Source organism: Rousettus aegyptiacus, unplaced genomic scaffold, assembly GCF_014176215.1.
Source record: "Rousettus aegyptiacus isolate mRouAeg1 unplaced genomic scaffold, mRouAeg1.p scaffold_m13_p_1, whole genome shotgun sequence".
Classification (NCBI taxonomy): domain Eukaryota; kingdom Metazoa; phylum Chordata; class Mammalia; order Chiroptera; family Pteropodidae; genus Rousettus; species Rousettus aegyptiacus.
The window spans coordinates 131,483,939-131,509,036 of record NW_023416284.1 but is presented as its reverse complement, the minus strand read 5'-3'; the positions used below and the strand labels follow the sequence as shown (position 1 = coordinate 131,509,036).

At 34.2% G+C, this 25,098-nt stretch overlaps 1 protein-coding gene across 3 annotated transcripts in view; it reads left to right on the top strand.

The window, feature by feature from the left end:
* MAP3K7 (mitogen-activated protein kinase kinase kinase 7) overlaps positions 1-25,098 on the top strand; it is a 59,155-nt gene that overhangs the window by 5,691 nt on the left and 28,366 nt on the right. For all 3 annotated transcript variants that reach the window (XR_001596357.2, XM_016140590.2, XM_016140591.2), the window contains exons 2-11: positions 5,640-5,750; positions 8,332-8,397; positions 8,880-8,925; positions 9,977-10,115; positions 17,244-17,368; positions 19,554-19,682; positions 20,250-20,380; positions 21,923-22,004; positions 23,703-23,833; positions 24,489-24,618. Coding sequence is in view for 2 of the 3 variants with exons in the window: in XM_016140590.2 (XP_015996076.2) it covers positions 5,640-5,750; positions 8,332-8,397; positions 8,880-8,925; positions 9,977-10,115; positions 17,244-17,368; positions 19,554-19,682; positions 20,250-20,380; positions 21,923-22,004; positions 23,703-23,833; positions 24,489-24,618 (1,090 nt within the window). In the remaining variant the exon portion in view is untranslated. The remainder of the gene's footprint in view (positions 1-5,639; positions 5,751-8,331; positions 8,398-8,879; positions 8,926-9,976; positions 10,116-17,243; positions 17,369-19,553; positions 19,683-20,249; positions 20,381-21,922; positions 22,005-23,702; positions 23,834-24,488; positions 24,619-25,098) is intronic.

The window sequence follows — 25,098 nt, the reverse complement described above, 5'->3', positions numbered from 1 at the left end:
TTCTACTTTCTTCCTTGATATCTCCACCCAAATATCTAATAGGCATCTTAAACTTTGTATGACTAAAACAGACCTGTGTTATTAAAAAAAAAAAAAATCTACTTGCTCCATTCTTTCTTATCCTTCATTAAGCTGTTGCCTAATCTAGATGTTATCCTTTATTCATCTTCTTCCCTCTTCATCCATTCTGCCCGTGTGCAGACTATTAACAAAGTCATTTGACTCTGCCTATAAAACGTATCTCAGATTTGCCCATTTTTCTTTACTATCATCAACTCTTGTTCGGGCTGCTATAATAGCCCTCCTACCTGGTCTCTGTATACTCTAGCTTCCCTACAGTCAATTCTTCATGGAAGAGTGAGAATGTTTTTTTAATGTAGACTCATATCACATCTTTCCCTCTTGAATCCCTCCAATTGACTTCCCATTGCACTTTAACTGAAATTCAAACTCCTTTTTATGGTGCAGATTGCCATGCAGGATCCAGACTCTGCCTGTCTCTCCTGCTTCATCCTGCTTCAGTCTTCCCTTCTCCCATTATCCATCACCCACACTGAACACTATTTCTCTAGGTCGTCACTAAAATGTCATCTTTCTCAGTGAGGCCTTCCAGGCCTACCCTGTTTAAAATTGGGTTGAGGGAGTGAATACACGTGTACATGCACACACACACACAATTGTACTCTTTTCTTAGCACATTTATCATTTTTCAAAATATATCTTTTTCTTATGTATCTTGCTTGTTTCCTCTTTGTCTTCCTCTGTGAGAATATAAGCAGTTAAGAACAAGGAGTTGGGTTTGTTTATTCACTTTTATATCTTGAGCAGCTAGGATGTGGACTTGCCTATAGATGGGATTCAATATTGTTGAATAGGGAATGAGGTGTGCCCCCACCATGCCCCAGACTGCTTAGGGCCTTTACATAAGTTATTTCTTCTTTGGTTTGTTCTTTGTGTCATTCAAATATCAAGTTAGTAACCTCAGATAGCCTTCCTATACTATCTCAACTGAACTTTCCACTAGTCTCTATCATATCATCCTATTTCTTTATTTTCTACCTGGCATTTTTTACAATCTGATATTTTTCATATTTATCTTTTTGCCTATTGACTGTCTTCATCTCCTCCCCCCTTAATTGAAAGTACATTCCATATAAATTAGGAATTTTGTCATATTTATTGCCGTATCTCTGGTATCCCAACTGCTCTATCTCTGGATATAGTAGACATTCAAGAAATATTGGCTTAAGGAGTAAACACGTGAGGTTTATTGTTCTCTTGACGTAAGCCTCATTTTTACCTCTTAAAAGCATGAGACCTTACCCCATTTCTCCCTGCTTGCCGACTAGGCCTTCCCCTTTGGCTTTTATGGACCCTCTCAGACTCGTCTGAGCTCTGCATTCACCTCCCTGTATTTGAGATGTCTGCCATCTCGCTTCCTCTAATATAGGTTCCAACACTGCGCCCTACAACAACCTCCATCCTACAATCAGGAGACTTTAATTTTCATTTACCATGCTTTTCTCTTGGCAAGGGTTTTTCTGTATCACTTCCATGTCCTGTTGGGACTGAGAGAACCTGAATAAAGTTTTCGCTCTGTATATCTTCCTTGTCACCCTTATTCCTTTGTAGCTTCCCTTGTTGGCAAAGCATATTCTGTAAGACTGCCTCCTCCTGGAGATTTCAATGAGGAGTGAGGGGACAAGTCCTTTGGGCCCTCTAATCCCTAAGCCTGTCCCCGAAGCGGAAGGAGTGGTTCTTTAGCCACCATCATGTACTCTTACTGTCACCTGGGTTTAAATTGTTTAAGTACTGTTGTCATGTCTTGAATTTCTTCTCTACCTCACTTTCATCCCATGAAGGTGCAAGGGTCGATTCCTTATATCTTTTTTCTTTTTACTCTTAATATCTCTACATTTATGCCATTTGAAAAAATAGGATTCTTTTTTTATACTGCACTATGACGGTTTATATGTTTGGTCATTTAGATGACCAGAATATTTTTCATATATATTTGGTCTTTGTTCACGGCACCACAAACCTTCTGAATTTCCTAAGTGATGAGAACGATAAGGATATCTTCGTGTGTCTTTTGTTAGGGTAATGTGATTCCTTTTGGACCGCTCCTGAAGATGGGGCTGGTTGCCTAGAGAAACAACCATGTGATTAGAAGGTTCATTTCCACCTCTCTGACTTCCAGGGAGTGTAGACAGGATGAAGGCTGAATCAACAGACAGTGATTTAATCCATTACGCCTGTGTAATGAAGCCTCTATAAACACCCAAAGGACAAGGTTCAGAGAGCTTCCAGGTTTGTGAATACATGGAGATTGAAGGAGAGTGTTGCAGAGACTGGGCATGGAATCTTCGTGCCCTTTCTGCATACCTTGCCTATGCATCTTTTCCATCTGGCTGTTCCTCAATTATATTCTTTCATAATAAACTGGAAATCTAGTAAGTAAAATATTTATCTGAATTCTGCTTTAGCAAATTAATTGAACCCAAGGAGGAGGTCATTGGAACCTCTGAACTAGGTAGTTGGTTAGAAGCACAGGTGACAAACGTGGACCTGTGACTGGCAGCTGAAGTCGAGGTGGGGGTTATTCTTGTGGAATTGAGCCCTTAACATATGAAATCTGATGCTAACTCCAGGTAGGTAGTACCAGAACTGAGATGAATCACAGGATACCCAGTTGGTATCTGAGAATTGCTTGATTGTATTGAGAAACCTCCTCACATACATACATTGAAATTGGTGATCAGAATCATTAGGCGTACAATTTAAATTTTAAACATTGTGTGCTTCTAACATCATTCCTTTGAATTCACAGCAGTTATTTTTCCTATCATGTAATTCAGTTTATGAATACAACTTTGGGCATCTTGGACTTTTTTAATTATTATTTTTAGATTTGTTGTTTCACAATACGTGTAAAATAACTTATGGCCATAATACGGAGGCTACTTAAAGTTACAGGCTCTCATCTTACATGAATATGCCTGTTTCATATTTCAGTATTCCAAAAAGTTGCTTTCTTAAGCATAAGAAAGTTTATCATGTCCTTATTTGCCCATATTTTCTTCCCATGGTTTTAGTCGAAAGCTCAGAGTCAGCCATCTTCTCAGCACTAGGTGGCACTTGTGCATCATTATTAGTCACACATACCTAAAACAGTTTTTGTGCCTGATCCACAAATATGATATTGGAGTCCTTGTGTGGACATTCTTAAGAATAGGAAAATGAAACAGGAGACCTAAGTATGAGTTGCTTTGATGTATTTGTACATGCATGGTTGAAGAATATAGTAAATTATTTCATAATCATTATTTCATAGTAATATCAGTAAGTAGTCCAGTCTCCATTTATATCTTCTTAGCCTAATGTTGCCATAAAGTTGAGATTTGTTTTAGGGCCTGTTTGCTATTCACCATGGTTAATTGTGATAGAAATTAGTAGTGCATCTCCGTACACTGCATACCCAACTCTAAGCACTTACTATTCTTTTGTATTTAAGGAAATGCCTGGTTTTGACTTATAAACCCTGTAGATACTCGCTGAGGAAAATGTAAGCATCACCCTTTTACTGTTGAGAAAATGAAAGCTCAGGGACGTTAACCTGCGCAGCATTAATAGCTAATAGGTAGATAGAACATATATTCAGACTACTTCTAGTATTGTAATAGTGCCAGGTTTAGCCAATGCCCAATTATGTTAAAGCAACCGGATGACAAATCCAAATGACCCACGTTGGTTTCTTTCCCTTATGAGTGATATGGAGGAGAGCAAGAGCCTAAACAGCAGAAGGACCCTGAGTACCCTGGGCTAGGGAGGGGAAAATGGAAAGTCACCAGAAATGCTGGCCTGCTTTTGCCTGGAGGCAGCCCAGGTTTGTTTAAGCCAATGATAGGCAGAGGCTGAATAGAGCGAATTGGTCATTACCTATTCTAGGTTCAAATCCTGGACCATGTGATCTTGGGCAACTTGCAACCCTGTGACTCAGTTTACTTATTTTTAAAATTATATATATTAATGCATGAAAACACATAGACTAGTACCTGGCAAATGGTAAACAATGAATCTTAACAATTTGGGTATTTTTATACATTAAGCAACATGAGAAATACCTATAATTACCCTAGCTACAGCTAGCTTTGTTATAGAAGAGTTTCGTGCCCTGGAATTTGTTCATGTAATTTTGTCTAAAGATTCCTCCTCCAAAGGAAAATATAACTGGCACTTTCTGAGACATAATACAGATATATGTGTACAAATTAGGATCCCTAATGTTCTAGAGTTACACTGCCCGGCATCAAACCACACTTGCTATTTACTATCTACATAGCCTTGGGCAAGTTAGTTTATTTCTTTACACTTAGGTGCTTCATCTATAGAATGAGGACAGCATTAGTACATGTCTCCTAGGGTTCTGTAAAATGTGCTAATGTATGTAAAGCACTTATTAACTCAGTGCCTCCTACATAAGAAATACCTCATTAATGAGAGCGGTATAGGTAGGTAGATTTTACTTAGAGGAAAGTACCTCAATCCATTGGAAGTTGAAAGATTGCAGTAGGTGGTACTTAGCTAAGGTTATTCACAATAAAATCTAGTGATTTTGTTCTAACAAGTCTCAAAACCTTTTCTTTTGTTGTTTTTATATTATAGCAAATTTCAAATATTTATAAAAGACTAGCGGAGTTATAAACCCATGAAGCACCATAAATTAACTTTCACAATCATATAATACATGGCCAATCTTTATAATTTTTAAAAATAACTTTAATGAGAAATATTTTACATATCATATAATTCACATATTTGAAGTGTTACAGTGATTTGTATAAATTACTGAGTTGTGCAACCATCACCATAAATCACTTTTCAAACATCTTTATCACCTTGGTAGGATTCCTTCTACGCATTTACAGTTAACCTTAATTTCCACTCTTAGCCCCAGGCAAACCGCTAATCTACTTTCTGTCTTCAGATTTGCCCTTTCTGGACATTTTGTATAAGTGGAGTCACACAATATGTGGTCCTGCATATCTGGCTTCTTTAACTTAGCATAGTATTTTTGAGGTTCATTTATGTTATAGCATGTATCAGCAGTTTGTTTCTGTTTCTTAACAAAATATGTTTGTTGTATTTTATATATCACACCAGGTCTCATCTGTCCTTCACAGTGGGCAGTTTTTTTATCATCTATATTTTATCCTTTTTTCTTCACCCTCTACCCCTACTGAATTATTCAAAGCTATTTTTAATTTTATAAATATGCTAGCTTAAAACATTGATTACATGTTCCTGCTTTTTATTTTTTTCTAACCATTTTCTATCTTTTCATTCATCTTGCCTGTTTGATTTATTTCCTGTCTCTAAGAGTCTTTTGTTTGTTATTTTGGTTTTACTTGAGAATGAAGAGGTGTCTAGACCATAAACTGTCAAAGATAGAAACAAGTGCATTTCATTTATTCTCATTTTAATGAAATTTCACACTTGCTCAGCGGTGCATCCAGATTGTGGTGAACCCTAAAATCTTTAATTTTCAGACTGGCTTCAGTGTTATATGTTGGGCTGGATCTATTTGTTTTTTATTCTCATAGGGGTTTTCTTGGGGGGGTTGTTTGTTTTTAACTCAGGTTGTTGGAAGAGGAGCCTTTGGAGTAGTTTGCAAAGCTAAGTGGAGAGCAAAAGATGTTGCAATTAAGCAAATAGAAAGTGAATCTGAGAGGAAAGCCTTTATTGTAGAGGTAAGTTGAGATGTCATTTCTGTTGTATAGTTTTTCACCTAACATACTCTGTGAACTTAATGATGAAAAAAAAAAAATTCTCATCATTTCTCTGTACTTAGACATCAGCAGTTTGGTTGAACCAAAGGTAATGCTTTTTTCATTCACACTCTTGATTCTGATTAAAAGTTAGGGGAAAAGGAGACTTAACTACGTAAATTAATTCATCCCTGAATTAAAATACAATTTCATCAGGTAATTCAGATCTAGTTCAAAGCATAGAATTTAAATTTTAAAATAGAAAAGAACTACTCTTCTCTCGCATTATATAAAATTAAGAAAGGAAATTTTATGTATTCATTTGACTGGATATTTTTAGAAATTCAAATGAGGTTATTTTTAGGGAAAATAATTTCAAATTCGATTTTTCTCATTTAGCTTGAAAATTTACAAATCTGTTTTCTTACAGATTTGATGATGGAGAATTCAATAATCATGAGATTTTTTTTTATTATCACTTATTCTCTATTTGTGCTATTTTGTATATTAAATCTCAGTATTTCATTAAATCAGTGGTTTTATCACTTTTTAACCTCATTGGCCAATGGATAAGTAGTCTTTATAAACCTTCTGAATTTATATGATTTTATTTAATTATAATTTCAAAATATACTTCATGATATTTTTAAGTTTATAACATGGAGAAATGAGAACTTAGTCGTGATGTTATGATGTGGGTTTTTGTAATTAGTTGAATAAATTGGAAAATACTGATGAATAATTTCATGTCATTGCAAAGAAAGTTAATCTCTAGTAGTATGCTCCAGGAGTCTGGCCTCAGCCTTGCTTCATTCGTAATTTTTGTTTATGGTCTAGATAAGGTCATTGATCAAATACCATTGTTTTGGCAGTTCACAAAAGTAGGTGAAAGCATAAGTGTTAAATGCTAGGAAATGAGAAAGAAGATTATAACAGCTTAGAGAAAAAAATTCTTAAATCCTGGTTATACATACAAGTAATTTAAATTGTCAGATGATTCTCCACATATTTTTACCAGAAAAACTTCAATCCCCTACACCTCCCCCCACCAAGTTTTCTGCAACTACTTCGGAGTTTATCCCTTGGGTCTGTTGGTGTTCCCCAATCCAGAGACTCTTTGTTATACCTTTTCTAAAGCATCAGCCGCTCGCTAATCTTTGGGATGATAAAAAGTCAGTCACTAAGCTGTTTCAGGTCAGAAAGGAAGGGGATGTTTGGGTCTAATTTTCAGCCAATCTCTCCACTCTTTTATTAGCCGACTTGCATAGATACCTAATACAACCACCAGTACCCAGTGTTTTGGAGGTTATGTGAGCTGAATCTTGGTGCTTCTCACTTTTTCTCATTTCTTTTAGGTCTGCCACGTCAGCTATTGCTAGTCATTTGCTTTTCAACTTCCAAAACTTTTAAGTTCTCTTCAATCTTTCTGATTTAATGCCTTCAGAAAAATACCTCTGCCAACGTGGTGGAATTTGGGGAAGGAGCTGGAATAAATGCTCGAATAATCTGATATTTGAAGCTCGGTGCTGAATCTTAACAAGATAAAATATGATATATATTCATATATAATAAATGAATTTATATAATAGTGATATTCTTCTACAAGGAATGAAAATTCACAAATGTTGGCTGTAGAAAAATACAGCCTTCTACTTGTATAAAGTAAAATGGTTTACTTTGGTGGACTTCATATGAGCAGCAGTATAATGTAGCAGTATAATGTATGAAGAGAAGAAAGAGAGCAAAGAACATTTGGGGGTCATACATTAATAGAAGTTTGAGGTAGAGCGAGAGAAATGAGTACAGCTGAATACCTCACTGAGCTTAGTATGGATTATTGAATCAGGGAAGATTAAAACTGGAAGTAGGAAGACTAGCTAGGAGAATTATTAAGGCAGTAGTGGTGAGAGTGGAGATGGGAGATGGAGTGTAGGGAAGAGAGTACACGTGTACAGAAAGAGTGCACATTTTAAGTCAAATAAAACAAAGCTCAAAACCTGGCTGTACCACTTTCTGGCTGTAGGGTACTTAATCCTCAGCCTTATCTTAATGTTCCCCTCATCTTTAAAATAGAAATGATAATACCCACCTTGCAGAGTTGTGAGAATTATACAATATCTATAAAGTGCTCCCCAGGACCCAACATAGAGTAGGTGGACTATTCAACTATAACTATGAAGATGATGACGATGACCATGACTTGGCTTCTTTTGGCTTCAGTAACTCAGCTCAGTGCCATCTCTGGGATGGTGTCCTAACATTTCATGGCAAAGTTAATTTCTTATATGTACTTATCATGCCTTGTTCACAGCTCTTGTTATGGCACTTTGCATATTCCTTTAATTAGTTGTTTACATCTCCATTCTCAAACTAAACTGTGAGAGCTCTAGGGTAGAGATTCTGTGCCATTCTGAGCAGGCACTTCTGACCACAGTGCTTGCTACATAATAAGTAGTGATTCTTAAGTGATTAATGTTTTATACAACCCTAAGATTTTAATGCTACTGTGAAATGAGTTCCTCGAAAGTTAGCACTTTTTAAAAGAAACCTTAATTTGTTACAGCTTCGACAGTTATCCCGTGTGAACCATCCTAATATTGTGAAACTATATGGCGCCTGCTTGAATCCAGTAAGTTTGTCACTTTGGCATTGTCTCCTGTCTATAAGAAATGACATGACAGATGTATGTAGGTGTGTAGTTTATGAAGCTATTTTGAAGTTATATTATTTCTGAAAAAATTGTACATTATGTGTTTGTTTCTACTCTGTTAGGGACACATTATTTTGAAGGAGTTGTCCTAGGTGTTCTTATCCAGTAACTTCATCTTATGAGGCTTATGCTATTTTGTGATAGCACCTACTCATTAACTCTGGAGAAAGTCCCCGAAGATATATTGTGTTTTCACATACATCTATACTCTTAGACAGTGGGTCCCCTAGAAGACAAAGTCTTAGATTGTAGACATCTCCCCCCACCCTCAGTGCCATTAACGTAGTAGGGGCCAAAAGTATGATTTTTAATGCATTTATGAAATCAGTTGAACTAAGTTATTTTTCAAGTCCCATAAGATGCTGTCATTTGTTAATTATTCTGGCATATGTTTCCTTTAGGTGTGTCTTGTGATGGAATATGCTGAAGGGGGCTCTTTATATAATGGTGAGTGTTATTAGACCTGTCTTTATCTAGTAGAGTAAAACAATTGAAAAGCTTTTAATATAAACTCTAAGTTACTTAATGGTCCTCACAATTTACCTTCAGAGTCCCAAAAGGAGATAATTAAAAAAAAAAAGAAATCTGCTAAAGATTAAAAATAAAAATACAAGGTGTTATAACATTAGTACGTAAAATTTGGAAGTCTATCAGTCATTCTTTTAAATTGATGGTACTTTTCATAATGTTAAAAGTATTTAAAGTAAAATTTGCTTTTTAAATAGATTTTAATACATCTTCTTACTTTAATATTTTTTCATTTGCCTCTTAGTGTTGAGCCTCCTAATTTTAGAACTCTTTAACCATACTTCCATTTCATTCTACTTTGTTTTGCTTTCTTTTCAAAAATAAAATTGTGAAAACTCACTTCACAGAACACTTTAATTATAACAATGAAAGAACACTGTGTGTCATTAACTGGTTACCTTTACAGAGCAGAGCAATTTCACTCTAAGAAACACCAACCATATATGTAAATGTATTGTCTTTTGTTGTACCATTTATATAAAATAGCTGCATTTTATTTTTTAAATTAACATTATTTTATATAAACTTTAGTGCCCATGTGTTCATCGTTGTTAATGGGTACCTTTTTATTTGGATGAACTATTTCTTTTCTTAGCTGTTAGAGAAAGCGTAATGGTAAACAGCTTGATACATGTTATTTTGTTCTGTACTAAGTATCTTTTAGAGGTGTGCCATCATATTGCTTATAATTGTGTGAAAGACTGCATCTATTAACAAGAACAAGTGTGGTAAAGTATATTTTACTTGAATATATGTATAACATTAAATTTTAGGTACTTATATGTTAGTTAGCCATTTGAAATTATTAGATATTTCCTTTTTTTTTTTTTTTTTAAGAAAAAAATTCAAAGGACTGATGGGAGCATGTGTAAAAAATACCCAGTCATGTGTTCTGATAGTGCTTACATTCATTCCGTGTCTTTTGTTATATGCAATAAAGTTCTTTTTAGTTTGTACCTTTCTTTTGCAGTGCTACATGGTGCTGAACCATTGCCATATTATACAGCTGCCCACGCTATGAGTTGGTGTTTACAGTGTTCCCAAGGAGTGGCTTATCTTCACAGCATGCAACCCAAAGCTCTAATTCACAGGGACCTGAAACCACCAAAGTAAGTTCTAATAATGTGGTTGGTGTCTGTCTGTCTTCTCCCACCCTCCTCCAGATCCCTAATTCAAGCTAATTGTTAAACATGAGTATTTCTCTTTTGTCTTCTCTTTTGGCTGGCTCGGGAGTGTTTATTTTTAATCACTTTCATCATTTAGTCATTTAACTAAGCTTGCATTTTATGTTTTCTTTAGTGGGTTTTTATTTTAGTTGAGTTTTTAAGTTTAATAACTCCTACCTTAGATTCACATTTTTAGCCTCTTATTTTGTGCCTGTAGTTTATATTGTTGGCTAGATAATGCCATGAGAACAGAGACAAGTTCATCTTGTTCCATACTTCATCCTTAACAGCTAGCACAATGTCCCCACATAGTAGGCATTCTACAAAAATGTACAGAGTAGTTATTATTTACCTTTCAGAAGAAAGCAAAAGGGCACTTCTGTTATCTGGGTAGACTATGAAAATATTCTGGATTTCTTTATATTGAAGACCCTGGAACTTTGAAAGAACTTCAGAATTCCCTAAATAAATAATATTATACAAGGCAAAAAAAATTTTTTTTATTGTGTATGAGCTCAAAGAAAACATATGACACGTTTCTCTTTTCTAATTTTTTTTTCTTTATTCAACTGTTACAGAGTAAAAAAGTCCCCACATGTCCTCCCCGACAACCTGCATCACTGGCAACCACCTTAGTCCTCAGATAAGAGATTTTCCTTAGGAAATTAGTCTCAGGTAGTCCATTCTCTCTATACTGCTTTAAAGCATTAAAATGTCCCTTTAGGGAATAACTTGTCACCTTCACGTCTAATCTTACATACTCTACATAGGTTCCAACTCTTGGAATCACTGTTCTCACTAGTATACCTTATTTCTACTCCAGGCTTAAACTGATTTCTCTTTCCCCAAGTCCCTGGTCAAATAATATTTAAGCACCAGCCTCATGACACTTTTGTTTTTTTAACTTGACTCCTGAGGCTGTTGTCTTAGCTGCCGATCTTGACTAGTGAAGAAGTCACTTAGTCTTTTATTTTTTTCCTGGTTACAGAGATTGAATCTTCCTTCCCCCTGTATTAACACACAGTTGAATTATCAAAGCAAAATCTTGAAAATCATAGTTCTTATCAAGCAACAAATTGACTAATGATTCAAAGGATACAGGCAAGCATTAGGCACAGACAAAGCATTCTTTTTCTGGAGGAACCAGCCAGATGCAACTCCCTAAAGTGTTCCTTATCTTCTGTATTACAGCATATTTTGGCTTTGGAATAACTAAGTACTGATTAAATAACATAAAGGAAAATACCCCACAAAGAAAATCATTTCAGTTTTCTAACATCTTTTATGTTTTATAATTACATAGCTTAAAAGACTCCATTCTCCCTCTAACCGTGTTGCATAAATCCATAAATTTTAGGATCTAAATTTTACTTAACCAGTCTGTTTAGGCAAACCAGATATGTCCTACTGAAAATCATGTGTAAATAGGAATTCTCCTTTTGGTAATAAATACTATTAACATATTTATAAGAAGTCTGATCTAGGTCATTTGTTTCTGTTGTGTTATAAATCATCTTTGGGGTACCCAGAATACAAATTGGGCTTTAGAAATAGAATTGTTTTTTTCAGAATCTACCGGGGAAGTGAAAATTCTTTGAAATGACTATGTTTCATGTACATTTGTATATACAAGCAAACATGCTAAATCTTATCACTGGAAAACATAGATCCTATGGTCAGAAAGTGTTCCTCAAAATAACATAAAGAAGGCATCTGATAATTTGGTGTTTTATATAGTATCAAATTGTGCTTGTGTTCTTATTCATCTTTTGCAAGTTCATTTACATGTACTTCAGAAATAAAAATATGTTTTTGATCCTAATTCAGTGAAATTAGGCCTACAAAGATAATTTAGTTTCTAATTGCAGTGAGCTTTGAATGTCATGTTCAGGGCTGGTGAACTATTAGTCTTATGAATTAAGGAATACTAATTGTAATAGTAATGAAGTCATTCAGAAGAATTATTGTGATATCTTGAGAGTACCAGGATGAAACATGGAAACCAGTTAAAATGTTCTTAATTTGAGAAAGAGTAGTAAGGATTTCAACAAGAACAGTGAAATGGCGGGGGTGGGGGAGGATGGAATTGTTGAAGTCATTAAAAAAGTAAATTATATTTAGTGTTCTTTCTACTTAAATTATTATTGAAATGATTGTGGCATTATGGAGATGTGAGTCGTTATCTGGCTTATCTTGGTCATGTTGGACTAAAAGAAAACTAATTTTCTGAATAATCTCTCCACTTAGAGTTTTAGCACAAAATTATATACAAAGAATTTATAAAATTTGTACGTATAATGAATTCCCGTGTACTACTGTTAAGTATTACTACAGTGTGATGATGCAAATTATATTGCCCATCTTTATTTCTGTTTGTCATAGAGAGGAAAGGCTAAGTAAGAGTATGGTACTTGGTGATAATACTTGAGTTTTATCATACCTAGGAAAGTCAGAATCTTAATTGCAGAAAATTTCCTGGAAATCTTTTATTAGGTCATTTTTAACCATAATAGAGTTACATTCCTCCCTCATATACATGTTCTAAATATAAAAATGATTTCGGATTTGAACATTTTAAAAGTATCTTCAAAATAAAGACATTTAAAATAAAGACAATTTTTTCTTCTATATTGGCTCATTTTATTTTCTTTAAATTGTTATTTTTAAAATAATACATGTTCATGATAGTATAAAAAATATAAAGTCTTTCCTGCCTCCCATTTTCACTCCCCAAAGGTAACCAATGTTTTGTTTTTAATTATGCGTGGGTTATACCATACATAATGTTTTTTTCCTTACATAGACAACTTTTCATATCTATCTATAGATAGATATTTATATCTTTATTTTTGATGGATAAATAATATTTTTTATTACCTCTTAAGTCAAGTGGATGCTTAAAATAGAAACTATTCTTGGCCTTATGAGCACTCTTAGACTTAGAAGACTTGATTTATAGAGCTGTTTTTAAAAAATACAATTGCTACTGAATTATTTGACATTTTGAGAGTCTGTAAAGTTTTTAACGCCCTAAATCGGTGCTTCTCAAACTTTCCCACCCTCTCAGAACAAAGTTATGATATAATATAACTTCAGTAGGTCTGAGAGTAAGGGTAAAGCCAAAAAAAGCCTTCTTAAGGAAAGTTACGTACAAATTTTTCATTCAGTTTTATATATTATGCAATTTCTTTTAAAGTGAATGTTAGGATGGTAAAAGCAGTTACAACTGAGTAAAAGTGATGGTCCAGGGAGATGTGCTAGCCTTAACATGGGGCTCTTTTATTATTCAGGCTCCTTGCCACTTATTTTAGCATACACTGCTATACTGGCAAGGTTTTATACCCTAGTTTGAGAAACACATATATTTAAGCCATGATATGTATACATTTAAGTTCTAACATCCTCTGTGTGTTCAAAGGGATTGTGTAGAAACGTGGTTTGGATTCTTATGCTCACGTGATAAGGATGTTGACACTCCAATAAAATGGCAAAACAGATAAACTGAAAAACCAATATTGCATATTACAACAGATATCCTTTTGCATATTAGGTGATCTTACAAAAAAATAAAGGAAAACTTCAGGGCAAAAAATTATGAGAATTGAACCCTAAATTTAGGAAGCAAGCATGGAAGCCAAGGGCTTTACTGTAGCCTCTGCCAGGATATAGAATGAAGAGCCCCAGGTTTAAATGGCTCATATTCTTTGTTCCACACTAGATGAGGTACCAGAGATGAGACTTCTGCTTAAGAGTGGTATCTTTGGAGGGCACAGCTCAAAGAAAAGCGAGCTAGAGGGGAAAAAAATCACTTTTATGACTACATAAACTTGTATTTCTTAACCGAGGGTCCCTTCATGCTATTACGAATTTAAATTTGCCTTACTTACACAATCAGGAAAACTCCAACAAGACAGGTTAAAAGTGCTTTGAGATTGGTAGTGTTTGAGGGCACTAAGAATGATTGAAACTCCATTTGAAAGTTATATGCTTTCAATCCATGCCTTTAGAATTATTCCAGATTAAGAATAATCAAATATGAAGCTACAGTAAAAAATATCACACTCATAAGATGCAAGGTACCATGAGTGAAAATCAGCAGAAATAACGCAAAGCAGAATTAAGCCCTCAATTTTGAGACTCCAAATATTTGGAATTACCAGATAATGGAGTATAAGATATATATGCTTAAATTTTTTACAGAAATAAATTAAAATGTGCAAAGAATGAAAACTATCAGAATGACTAAAAGAACTAAATAAAACATTTAGAAATAATTAAAATTTTTAAATAGCAGATATGAAATAGGTGACAAGAGAATTAGTGAGCTGTAAGATATATCTGCAACTACCCAGAATGCAGTGCACACAAATAAATGAGAAAAATGATATGTTAAGGAACATCTACAAAAGGAAAGGAAAGACAACATAATTAAAACTGCAGTAGAAGTAAATAGAATAGGGAGAAACTTTTCAATTCAAGAGACATTGGCCAAGAATTTTCTAGATAAAAGATGTGAATTCTTACTAGGATAAATGAAAAGAAACCTACCCTGTGACACACCATAATGAGGCTACAGAAGAACAAAAACAGGAGAGGTTTTTAAATCGGCTAAACAGAAAAGCTCTTAAACGGGTTTCATAGTTAGACTGAAGTATACTTTCCAGCACCAACAATGGAAGCTAGAAGACTAGAATCATAACTTCAAAGAGCTGAAGAAAAATAGCTAACTACCAAGAATTGTGTGTCTACCCTAAATTATTTTTGAGGGGGCTACAAATTACAGACATTTTAAAACAAAACCTGAGAGAATTCTCTATAGTAGACCTTCATTAAAAGTATTTTGGGAAAAATAAAATGATTACGTAACGCAAATATAAGATTCAAGAAAAAATGGCGAAACAAAATTAGTAAACATACATTAAACATTGCCTATACAAAACAATATCTTTTTTGCATGTAAGGGGAGATTGCCGGAGGGAATTCAAAATAATGATTTCTACCAGTTTGCAGAATAACTTATGTGCCTATAATCCTTTTAGGTAAACATTTTTAAATGTATAATTAAGTTTAATAATAAGCTTATAAAAAATATCCTTTACTTCCACAGTCCTTTTTATAATTTCAGAATGCTTCATATATTTTATTTCCTATAAGAGTAGCAAGTTACATTGGTATATGAAAAATCCAAGACTATGAGTTACTAAGGGAATCTTAGTACCTTGGCCCATTAGTTGTTTTAACTCTAGTACAGTACAAGATTTATCACCATAAAAATTTATTTCTTAGTCATGCGAAATTCAAAACAGATGACTTTCTATGTGGTTATTTAAGGACCTATTTAGGCTCCCTCCATCTTGTACTTTGGGGACCAGGAGATAAAAGAAAGAGAATGGAGAACCATGTACAGGAGGTTTTTTGAGCCAGGACTAGAAGTGAGCCATGGGTCTCCTACCCACATACCAGTGGCCACAACTCAGTCTTAGCCACACCTACCTGTAAGAGAGATTGGGAAATGTCTTATTCTCTAGAAGAAGGAGGGATGGGTTTGGTAAGCAGCTATCCAGTCCCAACCATATCTACCTTTTGGTCACCCAAGATCTTATATTCTCTTAACACAGGTAGAACTACTCACTGCCTTTGCCAATTAAACACCCCAAAGGCTCTTCCAATAACCATCCAGCTCATGGTCCAGGATCTCTGGATGATGTGTAGTCCTCTCCAACTGGTCTGGATGTGGCTCCTCTCAGTCTCTAGACAAATGAATTAAAAAGATAAGTTATCTGTCACCCTCTTCCTCCCCCTCCCAACGCACACACAGACACACATGACAGAAAAGAAACAGGACAATCAGTGAGTTTCCAGCCTCTAATTTCATTTTTCATGCTGCCTACTACTAAGCCAATACCAAATATATTAGATTTTTGTTATAGCACCACCCACTTTGATACTATTTTCTTATATTGGTTAGAGTAACACTGTCGTGATAGATAAGCTCTGAAATTTAATGTCTTAAGAAAGTACTGGGGTTTTTTGTTTCACTCATGAACTCCAAGGTGAATGTACCTGACTGGTTGGCAGTTTTTCACATGGTGGTTCAGAATCCCAGGCTCCTTATAGTTCATAATTCTCTGCATTTGGTAGCATATGGGGAAAGGAAAAGGACTTATAGGCCAGGCCTGGAAGTGAGTACATTGCTTCCGACCATATTCCATTGGCTAGAGTGGTCATATAGCCACATCTAACTACTCAGAAGGCTTGGAAATGTTATCTTATATGCCCAGGAGGGAGAAGAAATGGGCTTAGTGAACAGCTAACCAGTCTTCTACATTAAGCTAAACTAAAGACTCTCATTTCTGTTCACCATAAGGTTAATATGAATGTTAATATAAAAACTTTTAGATGATGATCCAGAATATGAAATCACAGTCTATAATGTGTGTTCATATTAATGTGTATAGAACTGAAACAGAACTTTCATGAAACAATATTTAATCTTACTATTTATAATGCATTTTGATAGTTTACATTTTTTAAGGTGCTCTTATAGTCTACCGAATGCTCTTATAGTTTTGTGATCTAGTTTTCCAGATTTATGATCTAGGTTTTTATGATTTAGGTTTTATGACTGGGTTTCTACTGCAGCTTGAAAAACACTGGAAGAGGTAGATTAAGTTTAGGAGCAAGTGATTTGTGAAGGTATTCATATTCATCTACTCACATTTCAGGACGTTATAATGTTGACTTACTAGAAGTTTTTTAAACCCCATGTTTTAATTTGGCCCAAAGAGAACTATAGTAGGAAAAATTATGGAGATAGAGGCAGAGGCATCAAAATGTGAGTCTAGCAGACTTCCTCAGAGAAATAGGTTAAGGTCAATTGATTTTTGCTATTACTATTTTGAAGAATAGTTAATATTCCTCTGAACTATTAAGCTGTTATAATGACCAGATAACATATCACAGAAATTGAATGGTGACATTTTGCTTAACCCTTTCTGTTTCCACAAATGTCTCTTTTTTTATTGTAGACTCAAATATTAATCTTATACTCTTTGATTCTTTTTTTAACAGCTTGCTGCTGGTCGCAGGGGGTACAGTTTTAAAAATCTGTGATTTTGGTACAGCCTGTGACATTCAGACACACATGACCAATAATAAGGGGAGTGCTGCTTGGATGGCACCTGAAGTTTTTGAAGGTAAAATGACAGAAACATGATATGATTGATAATCTGCCTTATTACTCTATACAATCCAATGTGTGTTTATGACTTCATCCTGTTTTCATGGTTTTATTTCTACATAGTGCATAATTGCTAGGTATAAACTGAAGTCTAAGGAGTTATTACTAAATATAACCTTAGATCTTAAATCATAGCAAGATTTAAGTGGTCTAGCACCTTCTATGCATGTTTAAGGATATGTACAGTTGATCCTCAGTCTCAGATTCTATAATTACAAAATCACCTATTTGTAAACTTAAAACCAATGTTCATGGTTGTTTACAGACACACATAGAGCAGGGAAAAATTTTGAGTCGTCCAACGCACGTTCTCAGCTGAGGTCGAACAAAGTAATGCTCTTCCTCATTTTAGCTCTCAAACTGTGTTGTTTTTTTGTCATCTATTCAAAGCCACATTATTTTTCACTTTTTGTTTTTTATTGGTGATTTCACTGTTTACAATGGCCACCAAGAGAAGAATTGAAGTGCTTTCTAGTGTTTCTAAGTATAAGAAGGCTGTGATGTATCTTCCAAGAAAATACTAATCTTCATTCAGGCATAAGTTCAATATTAACGAATGGCCATGAGTTCAATTAACGAATCAACAATATAAAATAAAGTGTTTTAAACAGAAACACATCAGTTGGCAAAAATGAAGAGGCTTGCAGGAAACTAACCCTTTGTTTCTTCTAGGAGCAAATGATTCAGTGTTCATTGATTCAATGTTCACAGCAACTATAGAACTAAATATCAGGAATAACAGGAATCAACTATGTTTTTGTGTTTGTTTCCTGGCAACTAAAAATTGATAGTCTAAAGTTTAAATGAGCATGCTTTAATGAGAATGAAAGTAGGCAAAAATATGGTACTAAGAACAAGTAAAAGATAAGCTTATGTTTACTTTCTTTTTACATGTTCACATCTCACACAAGTTCTATAAGAGTGATCCATAAATTTCATGCTAGGGTTTCTATATAAAAACATCAAATTGTCTTTTAAGTGAGAAAAGTTGAACTGAAGATGTTTGATTTGTATGTTAGGATGTATGAATGCCTGTAAAATTCAATATGTTCAATAATCAGATTCTGATTAAAGGGTTTTTTTTGTTTTTGTTTTTTATGAATTTGAAATTTTTTGTTTGCTTTTAGCCATCCAAGAGGAAAATTTGCTATGCAACTGGTCACTTGAGTGGACCAGTTTTGCCATAAAATTCTATTTAAAAATTAGTGGACAAGCAAGGGTTAAATTAAATAATGCCTTCCTATTTTCAGGCTTATATACAGAATACATATAATTGGTATTGTTTAATACACCTTTCTATGAGTTTAAATAATAGTATTCCTGTAGAATAAAGAGCAAAAAGATTTGTTTATACAAAGGAACCCAGAAATCAGTTATTATTAATAGTATAGAGTAACAAAGCTCAGACTGTTAGGCTATGTAGATTTTTTTTGTTTCTGAAAGATATCAATACCTATAGCCCAAATTAGATTGTAATGACATTGTAATTTAATGCTTACAGTTCACTGCTAAGTACATGTGTAGTATATATATTAAGTACTTATGTAATTGTCTTTATAGTGGGTTGCTTGAGGTTTTAGGGGTGGCTATTGTGATTATTCACCACCAATTTATAAATCCTACAAATTTTACTGCATAATCTGTTTACTATAAATTTGTTATCCATAACTTTCACTGTTTACAATTTATTTTTTAAGTTTGCAAATTAAGAACTTTATCTCACCAGATGTTGAAAAGAAAATCTTAACACTAAATTAGAAGTTTCTTCAGCTTTGATAATAATTCTTTCCATCAAGAGAATGGGGGAAGAAAATTTAAGATTAAAACATTATAGAAGGGAATGTACAAATGCTTCATCATCTCAGAGAAAGTATAAGTCAAAATAAATAAAAGATAAGGCCTGTGACTCTTGATAAAAAAAGTAGAAAAGGACCAACTTTCTAAAGTAGATTTTCTAGTTCATTATTATTACTTCATTTTTTAAAATGTATCTGTTGCCAAGATTTAAGGAACTTCAGAAAGTTATTTCTCAGCTCTACACGTTTGAGTGCATGATGTTCATTCTTAAAATTTATGAAAATAGTTGTTTCTGTAAGTCATGTGGAAAAAATATCTTGAAATTATACTACCTTTTTTTCTAGGTAGCAATTACAGTGAAAAATGTGATGTCTTCAGCTGGGGTATTATCCTTTGGGAAGTAATAACACGTCGGAAACCCTTTGATGAGATTGGTGGCCCAGCTTTCCGTATCATGTGGGCTGTTCATAATGGTTTGTGAAAAGACATTTTTCTTTAATATATTTTGCGTATTTCCTCTTTGGAAAAGTGTTTCTCCCCTAAGGAAGACCATTTATCCTTAACATTAACATACAACTCTTTGTTACCAAAATACTTTCCTACCACATTTTGCTACCACAACCCCAGAGTCAGGCAGGGCAAGGCTGGAAGTGGTCCTAGCCCATGCACCAGGCTGAGGGGTTCTGTTGGCTCTACTGATTAAGGAAGTTTTTGCAATTAATCTGAAAATCTAGTTCAAATAGAATTGCCTCAGTTTTTTTTCCTTAATAACAAAACATTAAGGCATTATTTTTTAAAAGAATGTTTATAACAAATGAAATATTTTTAATTTTCAGTCTTACCATACTGTACTTAAAATTTTTAATTTAACTTTTCAAAAGGTGTAGCTTCATGTTAACACCTAAAGAACAACAAATTTTTTTGTACTTTTATCACTTAAGTTATAAGGTGTATAAAATACTGCTTAGAAATACATATAAAAAGCTTACAGCATTCTTTGAGTAAATACATTTTCTCCCCTCTCTAATTTTTAATTATAGGTACTCGACCACCACTGATCAAAAATTTACCTAAGCCCATTGAGAGTCTGATGACGCGATGTTGGTCTAAAGATCCTTCTCAACGCCCTTCAATGGAGGAAATCGTGAAAATAATGACTCACTTGATGCGGGTATAATCCTTTTTTTGAGGGGCTTTGGGTTTAGGGAAATACGATGTATACTAAGTTTAAATGGAGTTTTAAAGTAAAGGGATATTATCGTTATTTTCTGCTTTGTACTTTTCTGTATTTTCCAAGTTAGAATGGGCATTTATTACTCATATAATCAGAAGAAGACATATCATTTTGAAAAAAAAAAAAAAAAGGCCAGTTCTTAATTATGGAAAAGTGGCTAGACTAGGTTTTCGGACTTGCTTTTTTTTTCAGTCTTAATTTCATGGATAAATAAATGTATTTGTTTCTGAGCTTGCCTGTTGCTCATCTGTAATGTGAGAGAAGCTGAATTAGGTGATCACTAAAGCCTTTACAGGACTTAGGAATTATATGATTCTTATACTTGCTAAACTAAATTTTAAATTTTCTTTAGTACAGCTCTTCATTAAGCAGTCATTTATGTAGGGTAATAGAGAGGTTGCACTCCCAGACACATTTATTTAAATGATTTATACCTTTTGGTTTTTCATTACATATTTTCCGCTTTTCATTTGGCATTAAAAAGTTAAACTCTCTTCTAGGATTTATAGGATTTTTAAATTTAGAACAAACAACCCTTTTAAAGGATTATCCAGATTTCCAAGTCTATATATCAAACACACTTTTAGAATTATTTGAATAATTTTAGGCCTCTGTTTTTCAGTGCACTACCAAAACCTGTCAAGTAGTACCTTAACTTTAAAAAGTTAATTATTTGTGAAAGTACCTGAATCTCAGAACAATTTGCTCTTTCAATTTCCTAAATGGCCAAGGATTTAGTTTGTTCATTCTATTGAAAATAATTTAGATAAATCAGCTTGACCTAATCTGATTAAAGTTTACCATCATATTTGGGTACCAGCTGTATATAGAATCCCAGGCCATAAAGATTTCTTCATAAGAAAACAACTTAGATATCTTAAAACATGGGGGTGTATGAATTGTTCAAATTTTAATTGTGCTCAATATGTGCTTTAATTTAAAAAATATATATTTTTTCCCTAAATTCTTATATTTGTCCAGCAATTATATCTAATATATTTCTAGTTCACAGAGTAATATCCATAATTTATCTTTTATGTTTAAAATATTAAATATTTTTGACAATTATTCTATGGCATACCAGTCTTAGTTGTCAGGCTAACAACCTTTTCAACAGTTTGGTAGTTTACATCACTACTATGAGAACATAAATATATTTCTTATAATTATGAGGAGTGATGCTATTTCATATGTTCCTTTAGAGAAACATTTGCTGTTTTCTTCAAGACTGTAGGCTCTGTGTAAAATACTTAGGTAATACATGACATTAATCACACTTAAAAATCAAAGTAGCACATTACTGTCATCTTTTTAAAATCAAAAACTTAGTTATCTACAAATTCAGTATATGCCATAGGGTATACTACATTTAGACCCTATGACAGTGAAATAATTCGGATGTACTTGCCAAGTTAATTTTTACAGATTTTAGCTTATGTCGAAGAAATTTTAAATTGGATTTACTTTTATTATATATAGTACTTTCCAGGAGCAGATGAGCCATTACAATATCCTTGTCAGTATTCAGATGAAGGACAGAGCAACTCTGCTACCAGTACAGGTAAGTAGATTGGAAGAGTAATAACCTAATTTCTTAGTGTCTCTCCCATGAAATTATAATCAAGGAGCAATAAACAATGTCCCCATTTGCATTTTAATTTCATTTCATACGATTGACTGCAGTTTGAGTTTCCAGGTGCATCATTCTTCATGAAGCTACCCAAATTCAAGAGTTATTGAAACCTGCTTCCAAGTCTTGGAATTCTTGCAAAGTTACATGTAAAAGATTGGATATCGTACATTGAGTTACTCTGAATTTTAAAGGGAACTAAAATTTCATATTTTGCTTCTGTTACTTACTACCTTCAACCCTCTCCTCATTTTTATACTATGACCTTTAGTCCTTTATCCTTTTACCTTTTCACTGACCTAGGTACTTCCTCTCTCTTAATTCCAGGCAGTTATTATAATTCCATTGGGAACAGTCCTCAGCCTTCTAGTCCTTGTCACAAACTTGCTTGGCTAAACCAGAAGCCTGATTAAATTTGACACTCAGTTTACTCCTTGCCTACATTAGTGTAACTGAATGTGCCTAGAGGTGGCACATGTTTACTATCCTCAAATGCCTATTTAGTGCTGCTAGACATGTTTTAGTCCATCTCGCCTCTTCCAAATGACTTAACTTTATACTTTAGCCTCTCTTCTCAAACTTGGAATACCTCCCCAATCTTCACTTTCAGCCGACCTTGTTTACTGTTTCTCTGAAAAAAAATAAAAAGTAATCAGAAGATAGCTTCCATAAGCTCCTTCACTACATCTGCCCATTTACTTGTATCATTGTCTATGCCCAACTACTCTACATTCTCTTTTGTTACTTGTGGCTGAACTGTCCTTGCATCTAGCTAAAGGCAAGCCTATCTATTTGTGTGTTAAATCCCATCTACTCTCCCCAGCAATTCTTCCCACTAGCTCTTGCGTCATCCATTTTAGCCTTTCTGTTGGGATCATTCCCAGAGCATTATAGTTTGTATTTGCATTCTCTAGCTTTTTTCTTCCCATTCTCTCTTGTGCCCACTCCATTCAGGCCTTTGTTATATCACTACTCCAGAATTACTCTTGTCAAGGTTACCAGTTATCTTTACATTACTAAATCTAAGTAGGTGATTATCAGTACTCATCTTTTTTGATTGTCAGTGACATTTGACAGTTTATTAAAGCACTTTCTTTAGTTGGTCTCCAGGATACTATAATCGCCTAGGTTTTGTATCTGTGGCCACTGTTCTGATGGTTTCCTTGGCTAGTTATTTCTCATTTTCCCAGCCTATAGGTGTTAGAGTGACCAGAGCTCAGTCATTTGGCCTCTTCGCTGATCTAACTACACTGCTTTACTTGATAATCTCTTCTAATCTCATAGCTCTATATATTATTTGTTGATGTTTTGCTCCATTTCAGACCTGAACTCCATCTGCATCTCCAGCTACTTACTTTATATCTAACAGGAACTTAAACTTATTTTTTAAACTAAACTCCTGGTACTCCCTTCAGACTCACTCTTCCTGTGGTCTTCCCCATCTTGATTAATAACCACTTTGCTCTCCTAGCTCAGGCTAAGAACCTTCAAGTCATCTTTGTCCATTAGCTTGAAAAGTCTTATTTCTATTCATGTCTTGCTAATTTAGAAAAGAATTTGTTACATATTATTGATTGAAGCATCTGTATTATTTCCAACCTGTACTCATAAATGTTTCTGCTTTCGTAGGGTCATTCATGGACATCGCTTCTACAAATACAAGTAATAAAAGTGACACTAATATGGAGCAAGTTCCTTCCACAAACGACACTATTAAACGCTTAGAATCAAAATTGCTGAAAAATCAGGCAAAGCAACAGGTTTGTTTTGTTACTCAAAGTAAACTCATATGGTAACCTTACCAGTTGTCATAACTGAAATTATTTGCTATCTTCCATTATACAAATCTTGAATCTTCTTCCTAAAACAGATAGATAAGCTTAAGCGTGGAGATATGTAATGATATTCTCCTACCATTTATTACCCACAAATTGTTTTTCCTTCTTATGATTACCACCTTTGCCAACTGTTCAACTCCTTCCCTATGGTAATCCCTGACTTTAATGGTTGATGGTTAATAATGTAAAATAGCTATCTTTTAGCTGTAACATCCAGTTAAAACGAATCGTCCTAAATTGTCCTAAATTTCATGTTGTTCAGATATATTATTATATTTTCTGTTACTGGTTTAAAATGTTTTTAAGGTGTGATTTTATTCATGTTGCCTGAGGCTTTAGGTTAACTGATAATTGGAGCATTTAACTGTAAACTCCAGTGACTGCCCTATTCTAAAGCCCAGTATCACAGCTTGCTCTTACTCAGCCCTGTTGTTCGCTGTTCCTGAAAACTTCCCTTTTCTTTCAGAACCGAATAGAATCCATAACAGTACTGGTTGGTATCTTCCTCATTCTAGGCTGCCCAGGATTTTAAATCTAAAGAGTTTCAGTAATTCAAATTGACCTGTAATTTTAACAGAGTGAATCTGGACGTTTAAGTATGGGAGCTTCCCGTGGGAGCAGCATAGAGAGCTTGCCCCCAACCTCCGAGGGCAAGAGGATGAGTGCTGACATGTCTGAAATAGAAGCCAGGATTGCTGCAACCACAGGTAAAAAGGAAATAAAAGTCTAAAGAAGAGTGTAAATGATAGATTCAGTTGTTTCTGAAGTAGGAATATCGGGTGTTTTTTGTGTCTTAAAGTTTTTTAAAGCAGGAAATGGGCTTACAATATACCTTCCAAGCTTCTAGAACTAATTTATACATTTCTCTGAAATTCCAAATAAGGAAGATATTACTTGTAAAAGTATTTGGGTCATAAAATATACTTTACTAATTACATATTTAACAAATATAATTTTTTTAGCTCAAACCTGAGCTTAAAGCCTAAGTGAGAAATTGAAATTTTGCCAAAACCAGAAGGAAATTTTTAAGTGATTCTACTAGAATTTTGTGCTGAACTCAGTAGCAAAGAGCAAATATTTTGTTTTGAGATTAGCAGAAAAATATACTTCAGATCCACATATGATTTGGCCTTACTGTGTGCTCCTCCTCCTGCCGCTGGAAAAAGTAGCTAAGCTGGTTGTGGTTA